At 38.9% G+C, this 19,861-nt stretch overlaps 1 protein-coding gene across 1 annotated transcript in view; it reads right to left on the bottom strand.

Moving 5' to 3' along the window:
* stag2b (STAG2 cohesin complex component b) overlaps positions 1 to 19,387 on the bottom strand; it is a 37,122-nt gene extending 17,735 nt beyond the window's left edge. Inside the window, exons 1-24 of the mRNA XM_057849730.1 lie at positions 19,058 to 19,387; positions 17,258 to 17,386; positions 17,089 to 17,170; positions 15,278 to 15,421; positions 15,083 to 15,179; positions 14,438 to 14,514; positions 14,092 to 14,296; positions 13,619 to 13,770; positions 12,437 to 12,510; positions 12,238 to 12,361; positions 11,908 to 12,006; positions 8,859 to 8,938; positions 8,563 to 8,670; positions 8,309 to 8,420; positions 8,104 to 8,221; positions 4,646 to 4,749; positions 4,485 to 4,577; positions 4,321 to 4,410; positions 3,972 to 4,175; positions 1,494 to 1,564; positions 870 to 957; positions 692 to 772; positions 520 to 612; positions 270 to 444 (exon numbers count right to left, since the gene is read on the bottom strand). Coding sequence (XP_057705713.1) covers positions 270 to 444; positions 520 to 612; positions 692 to 772; positions 870 to 957; positions 1,494 to 1,564; positions 3,972 to 4,175; positions 4,321 to 4,410; positions 4,485 to 4,577; positions 4,646 to 4,749; positions 8,104 to 8,221; positions 8,309 to 8,420; positions 8,563 to 8,670; positions 8,859 to 8,938; positions 11,908 to 12,006; positions 12,238 to 12,361; positions 12,437 to 12,510; positions 13,619 to 13,770; positions 14,092 to 14,296; positions 14,438 to 14,514; positions 15,083 to 15,179; positions 15,278 to 15,421; positions 17,089 to 17,170; positions 17,258 to 17,301 — 2,515 coding nt within the window. The 5' untranslated portion in view covers positions 17,302 to 17,386; positions 19,058 to 19,387. The remainder of the gene's footprint in view (positions 1 to 269; positions 445 to 519; positions 613 to 691; positions 773 to 869; positions 958 to 1,493; positions 1,565 to 3,971; positions 4,176 to 4,320; positions 4,411 to 4,484; positions 4,578 to 4,645; positions 4,750 to 8,103; positions 8,222 to 8,308; positions 8,421 to 8,562; positions 8,671 to 8,858; positions 8,939 to 11,907; positions 12,007 to 12,237; positions 12,362 to 12,436; positions 12,511 to 13,618; positions 13,771 to 14,091; positions 14,297 to 14,437; positions 14,515 to 15,082; positions 15,180 to 15,277; positions 15,422 to 17,088; positions 17,171 to 17,257; positions 17,387 to 19,057) is intronic.
* Between the last annotated feature and the right edge of the window lie 474 nt (positions 19,388 to 19,861).

Here is a 19,861-nt window from a genome sequence, read left to right as displayed (position 1 = left end):
TAAAACTATAGTTATAATGTTAAACATTTTAACAAATGGCAAATGCAGTACACTGATGCTCTTTAAATTTTAATCAGGTGCATATGAATATGCATTAAGTATGAAATAAATTTCTTCATTTATGGAGTGCGCCTAATGGTCCAAAAAATCTGGTACTCAACTTCTGGAACATAGTACATTATATAAATAACACTACTATGGTTATTGATGGTCATACATTATAGGTCTCAACGTACGTATCAGAGGACTGTCTTAACAATCAATTGTACCTGTGCTATTGGTGTCATCATCCTGATCTATGAAGACGTGATTTAGGATGAAGGCGAGCAGTTCAGACTGAAGCGAATCTTCAGGGGAATAGACCAAAGGCTCTAGATGTTCCCTACCTCCAGCCACCATCTGGTGGCTGAAGATGAGCAAGAGGTCACAAAGGATGGTGAATGCCTGCAGTGAAAAGAAATTGTAGTTATTTTTTCACATCAATACTGACTGGTTATTAATATAAGGTTAAATTGTCACCTGTTCTTTAACAGCTGTATTAACATTTGTGAGGTACCGCTGACACATCATACAGAAGGCCCTCATCTGTTTCCGTAAGGTAATCATGTCATCCTGAAAGGTTAGACAAGTGTTTTAGCCGTACAGTCACACCTAACAGGAGTAAACTGAAGAAAGTCGAGTTAGAGCTAACCTTTCGAGAGCTGCCTTCAGATAACTTGGCCAGGTGCCACAGGATCACATAGTGGGTGCACTGTAGTGAATGGATAACTATCTGCTCAAAAGATAAATCAATAAATCAATTTTAAAAAATAAAATACATCAGACAGAACACGCTCAGTTTAGCTTACTGGTAAGAGTTTTTAAATTACCTGCTCAGGCATATCTCCATTCTCTATTCCTGTGTTGAGCAACTTAAAGTTGCTGGTGAACAAGTCCCATCCTGACAGATCATGTGCACTACAAGACATCATAAAAAGTGTCAAAAGAAGACACTTCACTCACACTTTTACACCTTCATTAATATGGACAGGAGCGATTGGCCGAGAATTCGGTGGCTGAAAAATATTCCCCTGAAGTGTGAGTAAAATCATGTCAGTTTGAATCCGAAACACTTTTTTTTCACCAAAATATAACGGCTGAAACAATGTTGTAATGACATCAGCAAACCCTTTTAAGAGAACACTCTTAAGCAGTGTGGATGCCGCATCTCGTTATGCACATACAATATACGGCATCAGTTCATCTTTTGCTCCAAATTAATTTACAAAGCTCTTTATTTTCCAAATGCAAAAAATACGATTATTAAAGATTTGCTTGACTGATTGAAATATGGAACACATCACAAATCACTAACGAAGCAACCAGGGATCTTGCAATTTGAAAAATCTGGTGCCAAATACTAAAAAAAAAAAAAAAAAAAAAAAGAACAAAAATTTAATTTAAAAAAATATATAAGAGGGACACGGATTATAACCAAAAGAAGAAATTCATACTTGTGAAAAGCTGTGATCCTCTTCAGAGTTGACAAAACCTGATAAGCATCATCTTCATCAGTATCTTCACACTGGAAAGGGAAATTTAGTTAAAAGAACAAATAAAAAAGCTTGTATGTGAGATGACTGATTATGGGAAATGTATATTGGGTGCCGAGAAAGAACAGGTCATCTATTCTCATGACTAGAGGCGTGCGAAATTTCCGATTCTTAGATTATTCACGATTCGGCCGTGGAAGATTCGAGAACGAGTCACAAACATCCAAATTCCGATTATTGAATTATACCAGGTAAAGCGGAACTAAAACACAGTGGGCACGGACTTTGGGACGCAATGAGGAACAGACCGAGAGTAAATATCATGTTCAACTCATGCCGCTAGATAAAAAAAACAATGATACCTGAATGCGGCCGACAGACGCTACAAACAACGCCCAGTTGCTAATTGCTACAAACATACGGCTACAGTAGATATCATATACTGTATATGTAGAACTAGATGCAAAATGACAGACGGCGGTGTTAGAACATGTATTATTGAACAGAGATGTGAAATGACAGACTTGCCGGCGTTAGTAAACAGCCGCCATCTTAAAGCAGAAGACTTCTCTAGAAGGCTCTTTTGTAGCGAACCTAATTAACTTTTTATCTAAAATATTCCTAAAACGGCAAAATCTTGTCTTGAATCTATCTTTAAAGATGAAACAGTTTTAAAACTTTGACATGTCAAAAGTAGACCGAAGTGAAATTATGGAATAATGGGAGCAATTTTAACAACTGTAACGGTTGATTCACAACATTAATTGAATGTAGTTTAAAGCTGCTGATACAGAATAGGGACTGGAGTATTTTATTTACTGTTATTTTTGTATATTTGTTTATTGTTATCTGTTAACTTGATACAGAAATAGTAGTTTGGTTTAGCCTGAGAGGATTTTTGAACAATTTTGGAATTAATGTACAAAACATTTAAAAAAAGAAAAAGGAGGGGGGTGCATCAATAATCAAAGGAGGGGGGTGCATCAATAATCGTTTTATAATCGAATCGGAGCCTCTGAATCGTAATCCAATCGTTAGGTGCCCAAAGATTCCCAGCTCTACTCATGACTAGGCATGTGCCGGTATGAGATTTTCACGGTACGATAACCGTGAGCAAAAATACCGCGGTTTCACGGTATCACGGTATTGCAATTATGGCTCCAAAATTTTGAGATGTATGGGTTTAAAAAAAAAAAAAAAATTCCATTGAACAGGATTTTTTTTCAAAACATATTTGTAAATTGGAACATGAATATAATGTGAAAATAAATAAATTAACACAAAATAACAAATATTTTATATAAAATTAAAATAAATAGAACCTAGACTATACCCACAGCCACAGCTCAAGTTGCTCAATATTAGAGTAAGAACAAAATAATTGCTATAAAAAGTAAAAAGACTTCTAAATAAAATTAAAAATATATACTGTATGACTTTTTTTGAGGGGGGAAGCTCAAGTGAAGTTTTGCCATTTTCAGCCACCTTTTTCAACTCTAGTCTACATGATGCCATGACTTTGTGTTAAAAAGAACAAAGAATTCATAAGTTAATAAGTTAGTTAAAAATGTATAAGTTAGTTTTATAAATGTTAAAATGTAAATATTGTTGAGGAAAGGTTTCATCTAATTAAAAAAAAAAAAGTGAGGAGTGAGACCTCCTTTCTCAATTAGCGATCTTTGACGCGATTCTTTTTCTTTCCCCCCTTCATTCAAGCTTGTCTCTCTCTCTCAGCGGCTGTGAGACATAAAACCACAACGAAGCTGCTCTCCCAGCTTAGCCTAGGCTAACATTCGTCTTTGTAAGTTTTAGTTAGTTTGTATATTGAATTTGAAATGAAAATGTGTGTTTTGTTTTAGGCGAACTTTTAAATGGTGCTACTGCTATCCTGTTGAACCTAATCACACGTGGAAAAATACAATTGTACAACGTTTTAAATGTATTCATTTGTATATTTCACCACGATTTGAGAGCTCAATAAATTGAAGAAAAGTACACCTTGTGTTTGGAGGATTTGTATTTGGGTTTGCTGGCTATTTAGCAGAATAGCGTCACTGACACTCACGGCAACAAACGGGAAGGGGTGAGCGCTGCCGCACCAAGCCACTTCGGCTGCATTTTGGCACATGAAAAATAGCGAATACCGTACAAAGGTATGACGGAAAATTTTAGTGGTTTTGAAACCGCAACGTTTTCACACCACGGTAAACCGTGAAACCGGTAACCGGCACATGTCTACTAATGACATTACCCAAATGTGTACTGGGTATTGGTAAGTACCCAAATGTAAGTGCTTGCACTCATAATGGGCCAGAAAAAATATTTAATGGCACATCCTACCTAAAACAATTTAGACTCCATATGAAACAAAACAAATTCTGTATAAATGCTTTGGAATTTCACAATAAACCCATAACAATCACAGTTAAAACAACCCACCTCTTGTAGAAAATCTTCCAGTAGCCTATTAAACTTGTCTACCAGCTCATCCAGCAGCTGGGAACGGGCAATGTCTACCCTGTTAAAAATGGTGAATTCCTCATTGCAGAGGGCGTGGTAGGTCTTAGAGCATGTCTCCAAAACTTCAGTGTCTGTGTGCTTCTCCACAATTTCCTTGATTTGGCGGAGCAGGGCTTCGAGATGCTGAAATCAACATTAAATAGAAGTGAGAACCAACAGATGTGGAAATTATTTATCTCATAAAGGTTTGGATGAGCTGGGAATATATTGCTTGCATGTGTGATGTATTACTCATGATGTGACAGATTTAAGCAAGTGTTTTGCTGACCTTTTCCAGACGTCCTGTGGTGTAGATTTCAAGGTCGAAGAACTGAGGAAGCTGCAACAAATTGGTCACCTTCTCTGCATCCACAGCATACTGTTGGACAAACATTCAAATTCAAATGCTATTTTCTGAAGAACACAGGCCAAATTTATGAAGTATTTACATACCTTGGCCAGAAGAGGGGGCAAAGCCACAGCAAAGAGCTCTGTCATTCTCGTTCTGTCATCCAGCTGAGTCTTCTTTTCTTTAGCTGTCATCACCTGAGCACAGACGCAAGTCAAACGCCTTTGTACTATAACTACTATATATTATCCATCATGCAACTTACCCGCTTCCCTGTGCCTCTTCCCACCGGGGGGTGACATTCAGCAGCCTGGCGTACAGTGCACAGCATGATTTCAATCAAAGCTGTCTCTTGTCTGTCTGAAAGAGCTACAAGTCACAAAGACCAAAATCCTGGTTAGTAAATAAATACATTCGCTACATGCCACTTGTCGGTAAAAGTGTGTGAAATTTCCGATTCTTAGATTATTCGCGATTCAGCCGTGGAAGATTCGACAATAAATATTCTGAATCTGAATCTGAATCTGAAACGATTCACAAATATCCAAATTCCGATTATTTAATTATGCCAAGTAAAGCGGAACTAAAACACAAGTCAGCGCAGTCTTTCGGACGCTATGGAGAACAGACCAAGAGCAAACATCCAAACCTCACGCTTCCGAGATTAAAAAAAAAAAAAAAGCAACAAGCACGGCTGAAAGAACCAACCAACGTCTCAGTGAGCTCAGACCCAAAATTTAAAAGCAGACGTTAAGCCTGTCGCGATAACAAATTTTAGTGTGCAATAATTTATCTCATAAATTACGATATGCGATATTATTGCCCCCCCCCCATTTAAAAAAAAAACAATTTACAATAACAGTGAGAACACAGTATATATTAATAGATAGACTACACCCATTTAAATGCGATAAATGTTTACTCTTAAATTCAAAAATACTTTCCGAAATTACAACTAAAAACAATAGACCAGGCCTCTTAAGTAAAAGACAACAATATTAATCCCGCACAGAAAAACAATAAATGTGTTTATCAAGAAAATAATAAAATTGCACTTAATAACTTTTCCCCTCATAGCTTCTGCTATGGAGTTCCATAGGGATGCAACGATACAGTTAAGTCACGGTTCGGCACGGTTTTCGATACGGGGGACATGATTTTTGACTCGATTCAATACATTTAATGCTCTGAAAAAAAATAGGAATTGTATTTTTTCTTTTTTTTTTTTTGCTAACAAGCAAAGATTAAATTATATCATACATCATATCAACATGCATTTTAGTGCATAATATTTATGTGCTTACCGCTTACTGATCTGAAGAAATTTTTCAATAAAAGTGCTAAGAACCATCTTTACTGTTATTAAAGTGAGGTGGGGCACACTGTTGATTGCTACAGCTCTCTTAGCAGCTAGGTTTACTACATGAGCAAAACATCCTATTTGTGGTCCGAATCCATCTGTGTCACGTACTGAATTAACAATATTTGCAGCATTATCTATAGTCACTGGTATGGATTGATTTGGCCTGCTTAACTTCCATTCAGTCATGGCGGTTTATAATTCATCGATGCAGTATATGGACTACGTGTCCCATAATTACTCTGGGCTCACGTAGCCAATGGCATAGGACGTCTAGTTTGCTATTTCATGATATCTAGAGTACGCGCGCAGAATTCACGTCTGCTCATTAATTTACTGCACAAAACCAGCATATGACAATCGACTTTCATAAACAGGACGAGTATGAAGCACAGCGCTCTTAATTTGCCACTCAGTGTTCATCATGTCCATTCAGCTGTGCGTTGTCAAAGCCAGGTTGTTCGTAGCAGCCAAGTCGGTAACAATGTTTTGGCGGACTTCGTTGTAAATATCCGGAAGCGCACGCAACAGTGATATGATGATCTGCTGATGATCATAAATCACTTTTTGACTTTGCACCTCCATGATGAAACGTTATTCATCCATGTTTGCTGGTGTTTAAACAGTTAATAAGACACTGGGCTGTTGACTCCAGGCCTGGAGCCGCCCATTTTGACAGATGCGTCTCAAGCAAAACTAGAAAGTCGCCTTAATCATTCGGAGGGCTCCGGCACGCTGGAGATGGTCCGCAGTCAATCCGAGCACTGACGGTATAGGTTGAAAAATAGGATATAATGGGAACAATGGGCTCCGGCGATATTTTTTGCAGAAACTGGAACGAAGATGCATTTTGCGTAGTTGGTAACAAGGAATCGGAACTTTTAACAGCACGTCTGCTGCACGCGCGCACGCACGAGCACGCGAGGTGATAGATCGCAGCGGAAAAATTTACCGCCTTCATTTTTATTTATTGTGCGATAAATGGAATTATTGCATATTGCGACAGGCTTAGCAGACGTGTTGAATTATTTTGGATTCGACTAGAAAATCTTCATCTAGAAAATAGCGGAATTCGAAGAATGTTGAAAGCAATAGAGCCGAGGTACGTCATTCCATCCCGACGCTATTTCACTGACACGCCACACCGGCTCTCTACTAGAAGACAAAAGCAGAAATCATGCCATCGCTGTCGAATGTAGACCGACTCGCCGTTACGTGCAATGCAAGAAAACCACATGGGTGCTAATATGGCTGAGCTGCTAAGAGGTGCTGTAAATAATTAGAAAATCGCAAAAAAAAAATACCGTATTGGCCTGAATATTAGACTGTGTTTTTTGCCTTGAAATACGACTGAAAAAGTGGGAGTCGTCTTATATTCGGGGTCTAGACATTATACCCATTCACGACGCTAGATGGCGCCAGATATCATTGAAGCGAATGCTGAACTTGAGGAGTAATGTTCTGTCATGACAGATCTCAGCTACTCCCAAGTTTAACTAGTTTGCATTATTTTATTGCAATGTTTTTCCATATTCAGATTTTTTTTCAAGATTACGGTTACAGTTAGACCTCACTTTGATGGTTAATGCAGTTATTGCAATTTTCTTGTTTTATCACAATAGATTGGTTTATTTACATTTCAAAAACCAGAAGCCATTCATTTATGAATGTGATTGCACTTTAGTTTACATATTTAAATGTTCAGATATTAAGATTTGAAAGAGGCAAAATAACATGCTTTTTCTCTCAAATATATTGTTATAATCATCTGTTTCAGATGTACTGTATTGTCCGTATAAAAAATAATTTGGTGTTGAAGTCTTTTTTCAAACTTGAGTCTTGAAAAAGAGGGGGTCATCTTATAATCAGGGCCAATATGGTAATATGGTTGTTGCTGCCCAGCTGGGTAACTTAAGCCATCTGACATGCTACGCCTACACACAGAACCTTGTTTTATCAACTGCAGAAGTCAATGCACAGCAGAGCACTTTCGTCTGAGAAGTCAATCAACTTGTGTTCTTATACAAGAACATAGAATTTTATCAGTAGCTAAACACACTTGACCTGGGCTGTATATTGTTGAGGCTTGGATGCAAAATGAGTTTTTTTTTTTTTTTTTTTTAATTATTTGTACCTTAATGTTTACATGTTCATGTTTACACAACTTAAAAAGCAAAAAACACGTCTTTGATTAAAAGCAGCTAAAAATGGGGGGGGGGGGGGGGGCTTCAATAATAATTTGGGGTTGTGCAACAATAATCTATTTATAATCAAATCGTTGCCTCTGAATCGTAATCGACTCGTGAGGTGCCCCAAGATTCCCACCTCTACTTGTCAGTAACGTTACAATATTTTTGTCATACCTTCCTCTCCTGGTAACGGGTCATCTAATAGTAAGCTGATCATACAGTCCCAGTCCTTCAGTAACTCAGGACCACAATCCCAGAGAGAGTCCACCAAGTAGGCTGCATGTTCATGGAGCTTAAGAGATTTTCAAACAGTATAGGTAAATAAACTGGTGGCTTTGCTTGCAAATCAATAAAGAGCTGAGTGAAATAAAGCATGTACCTCACTCTCCAGGAAAAAAAAGACTGTTGTCTTGATGAGGTTGGCATTGGGACTTTGTCTGCCTCTCCTCTTTGGGGCCCCTTCCTCTTCTGGTTCCCTCTGGCTGAACAATCTTGGGACATATAGAGTAGTTTTAAACCATTAGGCATGAAGTATCCAAACTAATGTAAACATCATGTATCCTTGTAGGACATAAGAGAACTTGAAATGAGGCAGAGGTCAGTAAACATCTTTTCAAGTCACGAATGACATACTTCTTGTAGAGGAATTCTCCTGCTGCAACCGCAACAGGCCTGTGTGCAGAGTAGACCAGATGATAGACGCTCTCACAATCCTCAGGGGTCAATACCTCATCTGTACTACTGCAAATACAAACAAAAAGAACCATTCAACTGTAGAGGGTACAAACAAAATTGTTACACCCATATGCTTGATGTATCTTTGTGGGTGTGTGTATGTACACACAAGGGACTTCCCGGTAGGGAAAGGTTATTTCCAGTGATAAATGTTAAACAATGTATAAAGTCGGAAACAAGCATTAAGCACTTACTTCAAAACTAAAGTTAGCAACTTGATTGCTTGAACTGCAACATCGTACTCCTTATCAAGGGTCATGGAAACAATCCGGTCCTGGTAAAACGATAGGGAAAACTCATTTAACAATTTTTTCAGTAAAAATGACACATCTGTGAGAAAGGGAAAAAAAACTTCTGTCAGGTGTGTCAAACATGTCGATGGTGCACAAGCTCTTCGTCAATATTTAGAAAATAGCGTCAAGCCCTAGTATTTCTTGGTGCTCACCCTCATGCAAGGGACGATGGCAGTCAAGCTTGCCCAAATTGTGAGGTATTTGCTAAGCAGCCTATTATTAAGTAACGTGGACGTTTTGCCTGGTGATCGGTCATTGTTGTTCGTAAGCCTGTCGCAATATGCAATAATTCCATTTATCGCACGGTAAATAAAAATGAAGGCTATAATTTTTCCGCTGCGATCTATCGCCTCCCGTGCACGTGTGTGCGCGTGCGGCAGACGTGCTGTTAAAAGTTCTGATTCCTTGTTACCAACTACGCAAAATGCATCTTCGTTCCGGGTCCAGCAAAAGATCGCGCCGGAGCCAATCCGTTCCCATTATATCCTATTGTTCAACGTATAACGGCCGCATCAGTGACTGCAGACCATCTCCGGCGTGCCAGAGCCAGCATGCTGGTTTAGGTTATTTTTTTATTTTTACCGGAGACACATCTGTCAAAATGGGCGGCGCCAGGCCTGGAGTCAACAGCCCAGTTGCTTATTCACGGTTTAACCAGCGAACGTGGACAAAGAATGCTCCATCATGGAGGTGGAAAGTCACAAAGTGATTTATGATGCAGCAGATCATCATAAGGACAACATTAAAAAGGAAGCTGTATGGTGTCTTATTATTAGTGTTTTTCTGGCAATGATATCAAACACACGACGTGCTGACAACTTTTGTTTTTCCATTATCACACGGCGCAAACACTGCCTCAACCTGTGACTCTTGGCAGGCTTGTCTCGCTCTCTCACTGCCGCGTCACATGAACAATACAACATCACCGTTGCGTGCACTTCAGGGTGCCTCGGAAAACATCCAATCAGAATATTACACATGGAACGTCATAGAAGAAGCTATGAGGGGAAAAGTTTTCATTTGCGTAAATGCTTAAGTTATTAAGTGCAATTTTATTTTTTTCTTGAAAAAGACATTTTATTTATTCTGTGTTTCTGTGTGGTATTAATATTGTTGTCTTTTACTCAAAGAGAATTATAATACAAAAGGGTTGTGAGATATCAATAGAACCGTTATGTGGCAAGATAACAAAAATTAATTAACAGAAAAATAAATCACATTCATGAGAAATTATCGAAAATAGATATAAAATTACGAACATTTTCGAATGTAGCCCGGAAACAGCCGAATGGGGCTGTGACGTCACAGCCAGGAAACAAAAGGTCGAGGAAGGTGCTATCGTTGTTTATCGACGAGAGAGTTGCGTTCGTGTTTTATCAACAACAACAAAAATCGCTAAAATGGTTCAAACCTGTCGTGCTATGTGGTGTACAAATAGCCATTTGTTGCAATGTAGTACCCATGAGTTCCCGAACGCGAGAAAAAGAGCTGGACTACTCAGACAAATAGTTAAGTTCGTCCGTGCAAAGAGGGCGAATTTTGCAGACCCAGCCTCCGGCACGGTTTTGTATGGTGCGCATTTTACACCTGAAAGCTATTCGAACTATGGACAAATGAAATCAGGTTTTGCTAAGAAATTCCTGCTGAAAGCAGATGCGATGCCCACCATACACACGCAGCCACCTAAATGTCCCGAGATATCAAGAAAGAAGACGATGGCTGGCACTAATGAGACTACCCCACCACCCCAGGCAAAGCAAAGGAGGGGAGCAGCCAAACTCGAAATGGCAAGAGTGAGTACTCTTTTATATATTAAAAAAACATATCACGCATTGGATATAGGACTGGACACATGTATAAATTATCGCTCGTAAAATATATACAACAAATCCTTTAATCCCATTCATATTTGTGTCTGTTGGCAGAGCAAAAACCTATGATAGCACTATAAATGATAATTATTCCATACATTACTTTATTTTGCGGTCACTGTGTATCAGCTTCACAATAGGAAATGCAAAACAAACCATTCGGTGTTTCCCACACAATCTGTTGCCGGTGTTTCATCAGTGTGATTGCTCTCCTCAATGATCCTTTCATTAGGCTGCATTGGCTTCCGTTTGGGCTCAAATTGATAACCCAAAACACCAAAGAAAGGTTCATAACTCTCCTCGTCACTATTAGAAGAACGTTCGTTATGTCAGATTCGTCGCCGCAACTAGAAACAAAATTGTTCGCCATCATCGCCGCCATTCAGTACTTTGTCAGGACCCAAGCACTGTTCCCTGGTTGTGACGTCACACACACAATATGCTAGTTTCGGGGATCTCGGGCGCCAGTCGTTTTAGCTTGACAATCGATCCAAATTTCTATCATTTTCTTGGTGTTGCGATGTGTGTAATTACACGAAGTGGCATGATATGAAACCAAAAGGCATGCGTTTATGGATAAATAATGGAATATTAGCATTTCCCCAGGTGTTGTAATACTCTTTAAAAGAGGCATGGTCAATTGTTTTTAGTTGTGATTTCTTTAAAAGTATTTTTGAATTCAAGAGTAAACATTTCTCACGTTTAAACAGGTATACTTGATCTATTAATATATACTGTATTTTCACAGTGTTATTGTAAATTAGTTTAAAAAAAAAAAAAAAAAAAAAAGATATTGGGTTAGGGGGACCCAATAATATCGTGTAACGCAATCATTAATGAGATAAATTATCGCACACTAAAATGTGTTATCGCGACAGGCCTAGTTGTTAGCACCCCAACTGCTCCCAAGTTGAACATTTTTCAATTCGAGCAAAAGAGACGTGAAACGGTGTGTTCCGTCGCCGTGCCTTTGCAGGCCTTAAACTACAAATACGTTCCTCAATATTGCTGCACTAAGTAAATTTTGAAAAGGGAAAGGATTTGTCATGTATTTAAGATATCCAGCAGATGGCGCTTACCTTAAAGCGACTAGTGAAGAGTTCCAGCCTGGCATTCAGCTCTCTGTTGTAGTAAAGACCCTGGAGAGCTGTCAGACACTTCAGTCGTACCTCACCTTGCTGAAATCAAGAAAAATGCAACTCAACTCAAATTTAGCAGCTTTACAGTATTCTGTAACCACACAAATACATTTAAAAAAATTTTTTAAAAGTATGCTTCTTGCCAACTAAAAACCTTTTTTTTTTTTTTTTTTAAACTTCTGGGAGCCAAAATAGATGTGTACAACAAGATATGCCTGTCAGCATTAGATGAAAAACCAGAAACCGATTTAAATTTGTTGGTGAACCCACCTTGTCGTGCATTGTCCATCCAACATACTTTAGATAACTGTCGTTAAGGAAGGCATCACTATAAAGCTTCATCCAAACGCCAATCTCTTCTATACAGATGGCTCTGATTTCTGCTATTGAGTCACTGTTGAAACATCATTCAGTCTGTTAATATAAAAACAGTGTGGCAGACAAAAATCTTAAATTGGTGGTTCCCTACCGATATCGATGTACAAAGACTCCTTTAAATATTGCATTCATCATATTTTCAATCTCATCCTGGTTTTCTTGGAGCTGAAATGAAAACATAAGTAAATCAGTAAACATCTCAAGAAAAAAAAAAAAATCAGCATATGGGAGTTCTGCAGCACAAGATTCATTTATATATAATAGAGTCATTCATTCATCATCCTTGCATTGAACTGAGGTGACATGCCAAAAAGCTTAAATTCACACAATTGTCAAGAAGCTTTGTGGCATAATGCTACTCTCATCAGTAATTTTAATGATGGTGCAGATTTCTCCTTAGTCAAAAGGGTACTATTTGTATTGCGTGCGTCTAGGTTTGCTCAGTGAAAAGGCAGATGGAAGGCAACCAGGACCTGCTGGGATATAACCCAGTTAACAGTAGACGCGAACTGAATAACACTAGGTACATCCTACATGTTTTGACCATTACCGTTTCAAAAGAGGGGGTATGTATAATACGACGATAAAGTGATTCACTTTGATTAATATGCATGGCAGCCAACGCACATGGACCTAAAGTACTATACCTTAACAGTAACAATCTTTCAACTAAAATCCTCTTTCTCATTGTAAAGAAGATGGTGTACCGCTTAACCAACCAGAGTTTGGCCTGAGTTGAAATTTGCTAATATAGCTATGTGTCAAAAGGGCAGCGAATTTTAATCTAAACCCTCAGTAGGTATTGATCTATGAAGTATCCATAAAACAACACAAGGGGGCACTGCAGCATAGAAATGAATTACGCGTACTCCAACCAATTGGCAAACAAAAAAGGAAAGATAATAAGACTTGAAAGATGACAAGTATTCTATAAATTATGTAAAGTTTTGGAAGTGATCAATTTAAAATAAGACTAACCTTCCCTTCAGTTGACTTGACCAAAAACCTGCACCAATAGCTATGAATTGGATGTTTTTAAATAACAGGGCTAATGTTATGATAGCACGGTACATTGATGCCCGATTTCTTTTGGTTCAGGTTGTATATGGATTAATAGTGGAAATCTTCAGCGGAAAGCAAGGTCTTTGTTACAATGACCGAATGTCACAGTGCTTGCCTTGTCACATCCTGTTCATTTATTAAAATTTATCTATCACTTAAGTCAGTTCTGCTTTTGTCAAAATTGTACCGTAATGACTAAAATTGACCATACCTCTTTTCGTTTCTGTAAAAGGAGCTCAAGCCTGTCATTGGCCCGTTTGGCCACCATTTTATTCCTCTCTGCTTCGTATTGGCGCTGGGTGTTATCCATGTTAATGCTCAAATTTAGAGCTACATTCACCAGGGCTGTCATCAGCTTCATTGCTGTTAAAAAGACAAAAGTATGAGCTTTCAAAACAATCAAGTGTTTTCTAATTTGATGTGCTCCTTCCCCAAAAATAGCCTCCAAACAAAACTGATCATTCGCTTGAGATAATATATAAATTGAACTTTTGTACATAAGGCCCAAAACTGCATGTGTCAATGCGTGTGACATTTGGCAACATATTTGCTGGAAAAACAAACCACATATTAATATGAGGTAAATTCTGACATCAATTCCCTTATTTTGAAATTCAAAATTCATTGTCCAGTACGTTTTGTTCTGGAGATTCATCATCTGGCGCTTCTGTTCAAACATCTTACCTGCCAGTGTAGAGGTGTGTCTGAAGGCTCTGACTTGAGAGTCTGATAGTCCGGTGAGAAGGGAGATAACTGTGTCCATCATATATTCATCATAGATGATACTGTACTGACACTGTCGTACTAGGACTGTAATGAATTCGCAAAAACTTGACTTGAATTTCTTCCACAGGGGCCCTGCTATAGTAAGAGGGTAATCTCCGCTGTCCTAGAGTGACCACAGAGGAATAGAGAAGAGTTATTACCAAGAAGGGCTTAATCAAGTCATAAAATAGTAATTGGAGAAAAATGATCTAATTAAACACTTATCAAATTTATATTATGTAGAAAAAGAGTCCGATTAAATTACCTCATCAAATTCCTCTGTCATTCGTCTGATAATTTCTGAGTTCTGCATGTTGCGGAACATCTCTCCACTAACAACACCTGATCAACGCAACAAGATAAGAAAAAGTTACGTTATCCATAGCAACACTGGATGTGTGCGCAGATGAAAAATATTAGGTTATGTGATTTTTTTTTTAGTACAACCTGTGTTGTTTTGGTTTGGGAAAAAAGTTGGGTTCTAGGCACTGAAACGCACTTTGAGAAACCAAATTTTGGCACTTGCATCAGAACAAAAGTTAATATTGTTGCGAATATTTCATACATGAATTTCCAGTGAACGTACTTTGCTTATTGGCTTTGTCATTGATATTGTGGAGATTAGTAGCCGGCTAAAGAGCATTAAATTCACTGTAAAGCAATTAGTCAATAAAACCAATCTTGGCAGTGTCAAGCTTCAGTCGTTAAGTTGCCTGTTGGCCTCTGACTCCATCACACAAACAAATAAAGGGGGGTTGGAAAATGTGGAGACCGAATCGTCAAGTTACGTTTTCTTTTAACAATAAAAATATGGTATAGTAAATCAGATTTACATTGTTTTCATGTATGCCCTTTTTAGAGGATATTTGTTTCATTGCAAGCACTAAAAATGAATAGGTAATAAACATACCTTTACACCCTGAACACTGGATGAAGAAGTTGATGAGATCAAGGAGTGCAACATCTCTGTCATGTTTGTAAGACTCGATCCAGTCATCGACAACAGACTAAAGAGAACAATAAACATTGGGAAAATGAGGGTGAGTACAGGTAACTCAGTTTTGTTTTTTTTACAATATTATTGTGTGTTATATACATATCCAACCTGTGTTGCACTCCTGCCCATCTTAACAACCTCAAACAGCATTATGCTTTCCATGCCATTCTCCTGGTGATGGCCATTTATCCGACCTGGCCCCTTTGCCCCCTTGCCTTTGTCAATTGCTGCTTTCTTGCCCTTCTTTCCACCCTGCAAGAAGACCAATAACATTAGGGAGAACTGAACGCACTTTCCAGCCATGATCTCTCTTCATCAAGACAGCCCCAAGGCCATAGTGTTTATGAAACTAAGGAAATCAATTTCCTTCGTAGAATAGTGAATACACCCTCAACAGTCTGCTAATTTTGGCATGGTTAGCCATTCCAGCTGAGTTTTTTTCTGAACTGATGCTGCTACAACTTTGAGATTTGTCAAAGCCAAGGTCACTTTGAACTGATACAATAAAATCCTTCTTACAGCAGCACTGTTTATCTCAGCACTGTCTCTGCATCTAGAGTTGGATTTACAATTACAATACATGTCCAAGTGACTAATTAAATTCCAATGTTTAGATCAGATTTATTCATACTATTTATTTACATATACATTACAAGTAACATTGATCTTTTATCTCTTGTGCTGTATATGAATAAATCACAGACAACCAACATACACATTAAACACTTGGCAACTGTCAAAACGGAAGTAGACACGTCAACAAAAATTTAAACACATAACTAAATATTATTTGAGGAGACAGACGTATGGAAGAGGCTGATCAAAGATATTCAATTAAGATATCAAGAGCCAAACTGAGATAACCTTCCCATGTAAATCCAGTCTAATTACCATAAATAGCTCATTACTTTTCCCAGCACAATTGGGAACACAGGATAAAATAATGTGTGGGAAAGATGTAAAATTAGAAATGGCGTGCACTTATATAGCACTTAATCTACACCAGAGGTCCCCAAACTTTTTCCTGTGAGGGCCACATAACTTTTCCCTTCTCTGATGAGGGCCCGGGTCAGTTTGTAACAGAAAAAGTGTGACGATTGCAGGAGTGCCTAAATGTAAAAAAATATTGTTTTTCAGAAAGCAACAATCAAATAACCCTTTCTGGATTCTTCACGGAACAAAAGTAAATATAATATAATATAATAAAGATAAATAATAATAACACTATTAATTAAATAGATAATAACCAAATAACCCTCTCTGAGTTCCTCACAGAAAAAGGCCAGGAAATAAATAACACTATTGAGAAAAAAAAAATTCTAAATGCTCTCTGGTATTGTTCAGGGGGCCAGTCCAAATGTGGAGGCGGGCCATATCCGGCACGCGGGCCGTAGTTTGGGGACATGATCTACACCATCACAGTGTCCAAAGTGCTTTAAAGCACCTCACATTCACCCATGCATTCAGACACCAGTAGGCAGTGCTGCTGTCCTACCCTCTGGGAGCAATTTAGGGTTCAGTGTCTTGCCCAAGGACACTTTACATGCACACCTGCCACCACTTATGTCAATCCTTGCGTATGTTGTTGTTGCTCACTAAATATTAATGCATTGCGGCCTATTAAACGCTTGGAGACCAGTGAGGTAACGGCATACACGGTTCATTTCAGTTCAATTTGACTCTCCATTGTGATTCTGTTTACTACGGCTCTCATATGCACGAATGTTTATGCAGCAGCCACAAAAATAAAACAGGAAATGTAGTCGTATTGCCAACCCGCTTCTATGGAGGCAGTCAATGAATAGCCTTTGAACAAAAATAGAGCAAAAAGGTGGTGCAAATCTGATATTTCTAAATATATAAATTGTCCACTGCTTCATTTTAATTCCTGATGAAAAACAATGAGTAAACTTCCATACCTTTCCTTTAGTAGAATTTGAACTCCTTCCATCTGGATCTTCAGAAAAGTCTGTGTCTGATGAGAATTGTGTATCTGTATCCCTAGTGATTGAAGAATATATTTTAAATGAACATTTGGGTCAGACTACAGCAAACAATTAGTTTTAAAAAATTCCTAAATTTACTTACTGAGCATAGGGGAAATCTGCTGGTATTTCTGGTGCTGCTATCATTTCTCTAACATCTTCTGGATAACTTCCAATTTATAACTGGCTTGTAATCCTCAGAAAATATAAAACACGGATGCTTGCATGAACCCTAAATAAAGATATCAAATTAGAAACGTTACAGTCATGAAAAAAATGATGAAAACAGGCTTATCTTGCTTCACATGGTAACAGTGGGCGGTACAGATGCTCTTGTGGCACTCTGCACTCAAAGCATTGGTTCCCTCTTCCCAGGCCCCCTCGCTTCGCAATCATTGGAGTAGCTTTCTCACTGGCCAAATATGGACTTGCTCTGTCCGCCCCATGCATACTTCGACCAATCAAAACGAGTTACCAACATCAACAAGATACTGCCAGCCACAACTATTACTGTACTGTACTGTACTGGAAAGGCGTCACGTACATTTACATGCATGCAAGGATAAAGACAAGGAAAATTGTGAAAAGCTATCATCGACATGTCATTTGTCTCTTGATCCATATAATTACTCAATCAGCATGAATGTAGCACTTCGGATGCATTCTACAGCACATGGTAATGACCAGTCATTGTAAAAGAAGCGCTACCTAAAAAATAAAAGGTAGAATACAGGAGGATGCTTGTCACTGTTTTCAATAGAGCGTTTATTCCATGATGATGAATGTGTTGCACAATCATTCAGGTAGATTTTTAACCAGCAGCTACAAAAATAAGAATCACTAATACCGGTATTTTAAGTGTAAAGTAGCATACTACTGCTCGTCAAAGCAGTTTTTGAGCAGATGAAGACTTAACTAATGCGCCGATTTCGCTCGTTCCTGCGTAAATATTACATGATGACAAGATGACGAGATTCAATGGGTGTTGACTGAAAAAGTGGCGCCAAATCGCTAAGTGAATCTCATAAACTTGCTACCCAGAAGCTAGGGGCGAGGGTTTTGGGTAGCAACGTGCCGTAAAGTCCCTTATTGAAGAGTTTGAGAGTCAACGCTGCAGTAGACAAATGCCCGCGTTGCCTCAAACGGAGCCGACGTGACGACGCTCTTGGTCGGCTCCTGTCAAAATTGACACCGGTGCGTCGCTGGGGCTAGCGCCGCTAGCAACCGCGAGGAGCTTCAAACTGAGAAAATGGACTGCACCAATGAGCGCAAATTAGAATTTATTTTCCACGCAAGCCTTATCGGTATCGGGTCGGCGTGTGTTGCCGCTATCGTGCGAAGAGCACAATAACATAACAACGCAAGCTCGACGGTGCTAATGTTAGCATCAACACACTAGCAGGGGGAGCAAACGCACCCGATTGCCGATTTTGTCCGGAAACGACTCTTAATTTCGGGCTCGGCCTTAATATTAGAAACACAAATTATTCAGATGAATATCACGTTCGTGTTAAAGCCCAGTTGATTAGCTATGCTAACAGTACGTGCTAACGTTGCCTAAAAAAACATCACGTCCTTGCGTCCTCCATCTTGCCTCGGGAGTTTCAATCCCCCGTATTGCATAAGCAACAAACAGTGTTTACAATTTATGTGAAGTGCAACCAAGTGAGCCGAAACAACAATACGTTTCGTTGCTTTTCGACCACATTATTTTTGCATCATTTCGTTGAGAATGTAGTTTGTCGGCTCGCGGAGTAGCGCTCGCATCGCGCGGCGGGGCTAACTAGGCGACTTGGCTGAGGCAGACATCCGCGCTCGAGGCTCAACTAGCGTTAGCCCTGGCTAGCAAAATACAAATCAACTAAGTTCCACATAGCTTTCCGCCATTTTACAGCTAACTTACCTTGCTGAGAAATAATAGTCCCGGCGGATTCCCAACTTGAACTACTTCGACAAGCCTCAGGCCGAATCTCACTGTAATTCTGTCAAAACTGTTTAAAAGTCGCGGTCAGAGGCGGTTTTGGACGTTCTCTCACCCGCTTGCTCCGGAGTTCAATTTGTTGTTTCGACGACCTGGGAGGAGGAAATCCTAGAGCAGAGCTACCACCTAGCGGCCACAGCACCGCCGCCGCTGCTCGACGATTGGACACCTAGTGGCCACCGCTTAGTACTACACATCAGATCGTCACGTTTAGGAGCTATTGTCATTAGAACGAGTTACATAATAGTGTAATACTATAGCTTGGGAAAAAATGCCCTTTCTCGTACAGCCTGCTATAACTTATTCACTGATATTTACAGCGATAGACGTCCAATCAGTTGAATTGGTAGGGCTGGCAGTGATTTTTTTTTTAAAGCAGCAGCCGCAGACGTGGCCAAAAATGTTGGTAGACCTTCTGTTAAACCAGTGCTTCTCAATTGTTTTCTGTTACGCCCCCCCCAAGGAAGACGTAAATGTTTCGCGCCCCCCCAAACTCTGCCGCCACTGTAAATAGTATCATTTGTCTATAAAATTACTATTATAAATACGCATCTGCCTAACATTGTGTCCTTTTTTTCTAATAAAGAAAAAAAGTAACATAGATCAACTTATAATAAAGTATAACTTTATTAACATTGTTTTGTTTGTAACAGAGATGACTTGACGCGCATCAATTTGCCTGAATTTAAAAAAAAGTCACATCCAAACTGTAAAAAATACACTCAA

Source organism: Corythoichthys intestinalis, chromosome 11 (assembly GCF_030265065.1).
Source record: "Corythoichthys intestinalis isolate RoL2023-P3 chromosome 11, ASM3026506v1, whole genome shotgun sequence".
Classification (NCBI taxonomy): domain Eukaryota; kingdom Metazoa; phylum Chordata; class Actinopteri; order Syngnathiformes; family Syngnathidae; genus Corythoichthys; species Corythoichthys intestinalis.
This window is presented reverse-complemented; position numbering and strand designations above follow the sequence as displayed.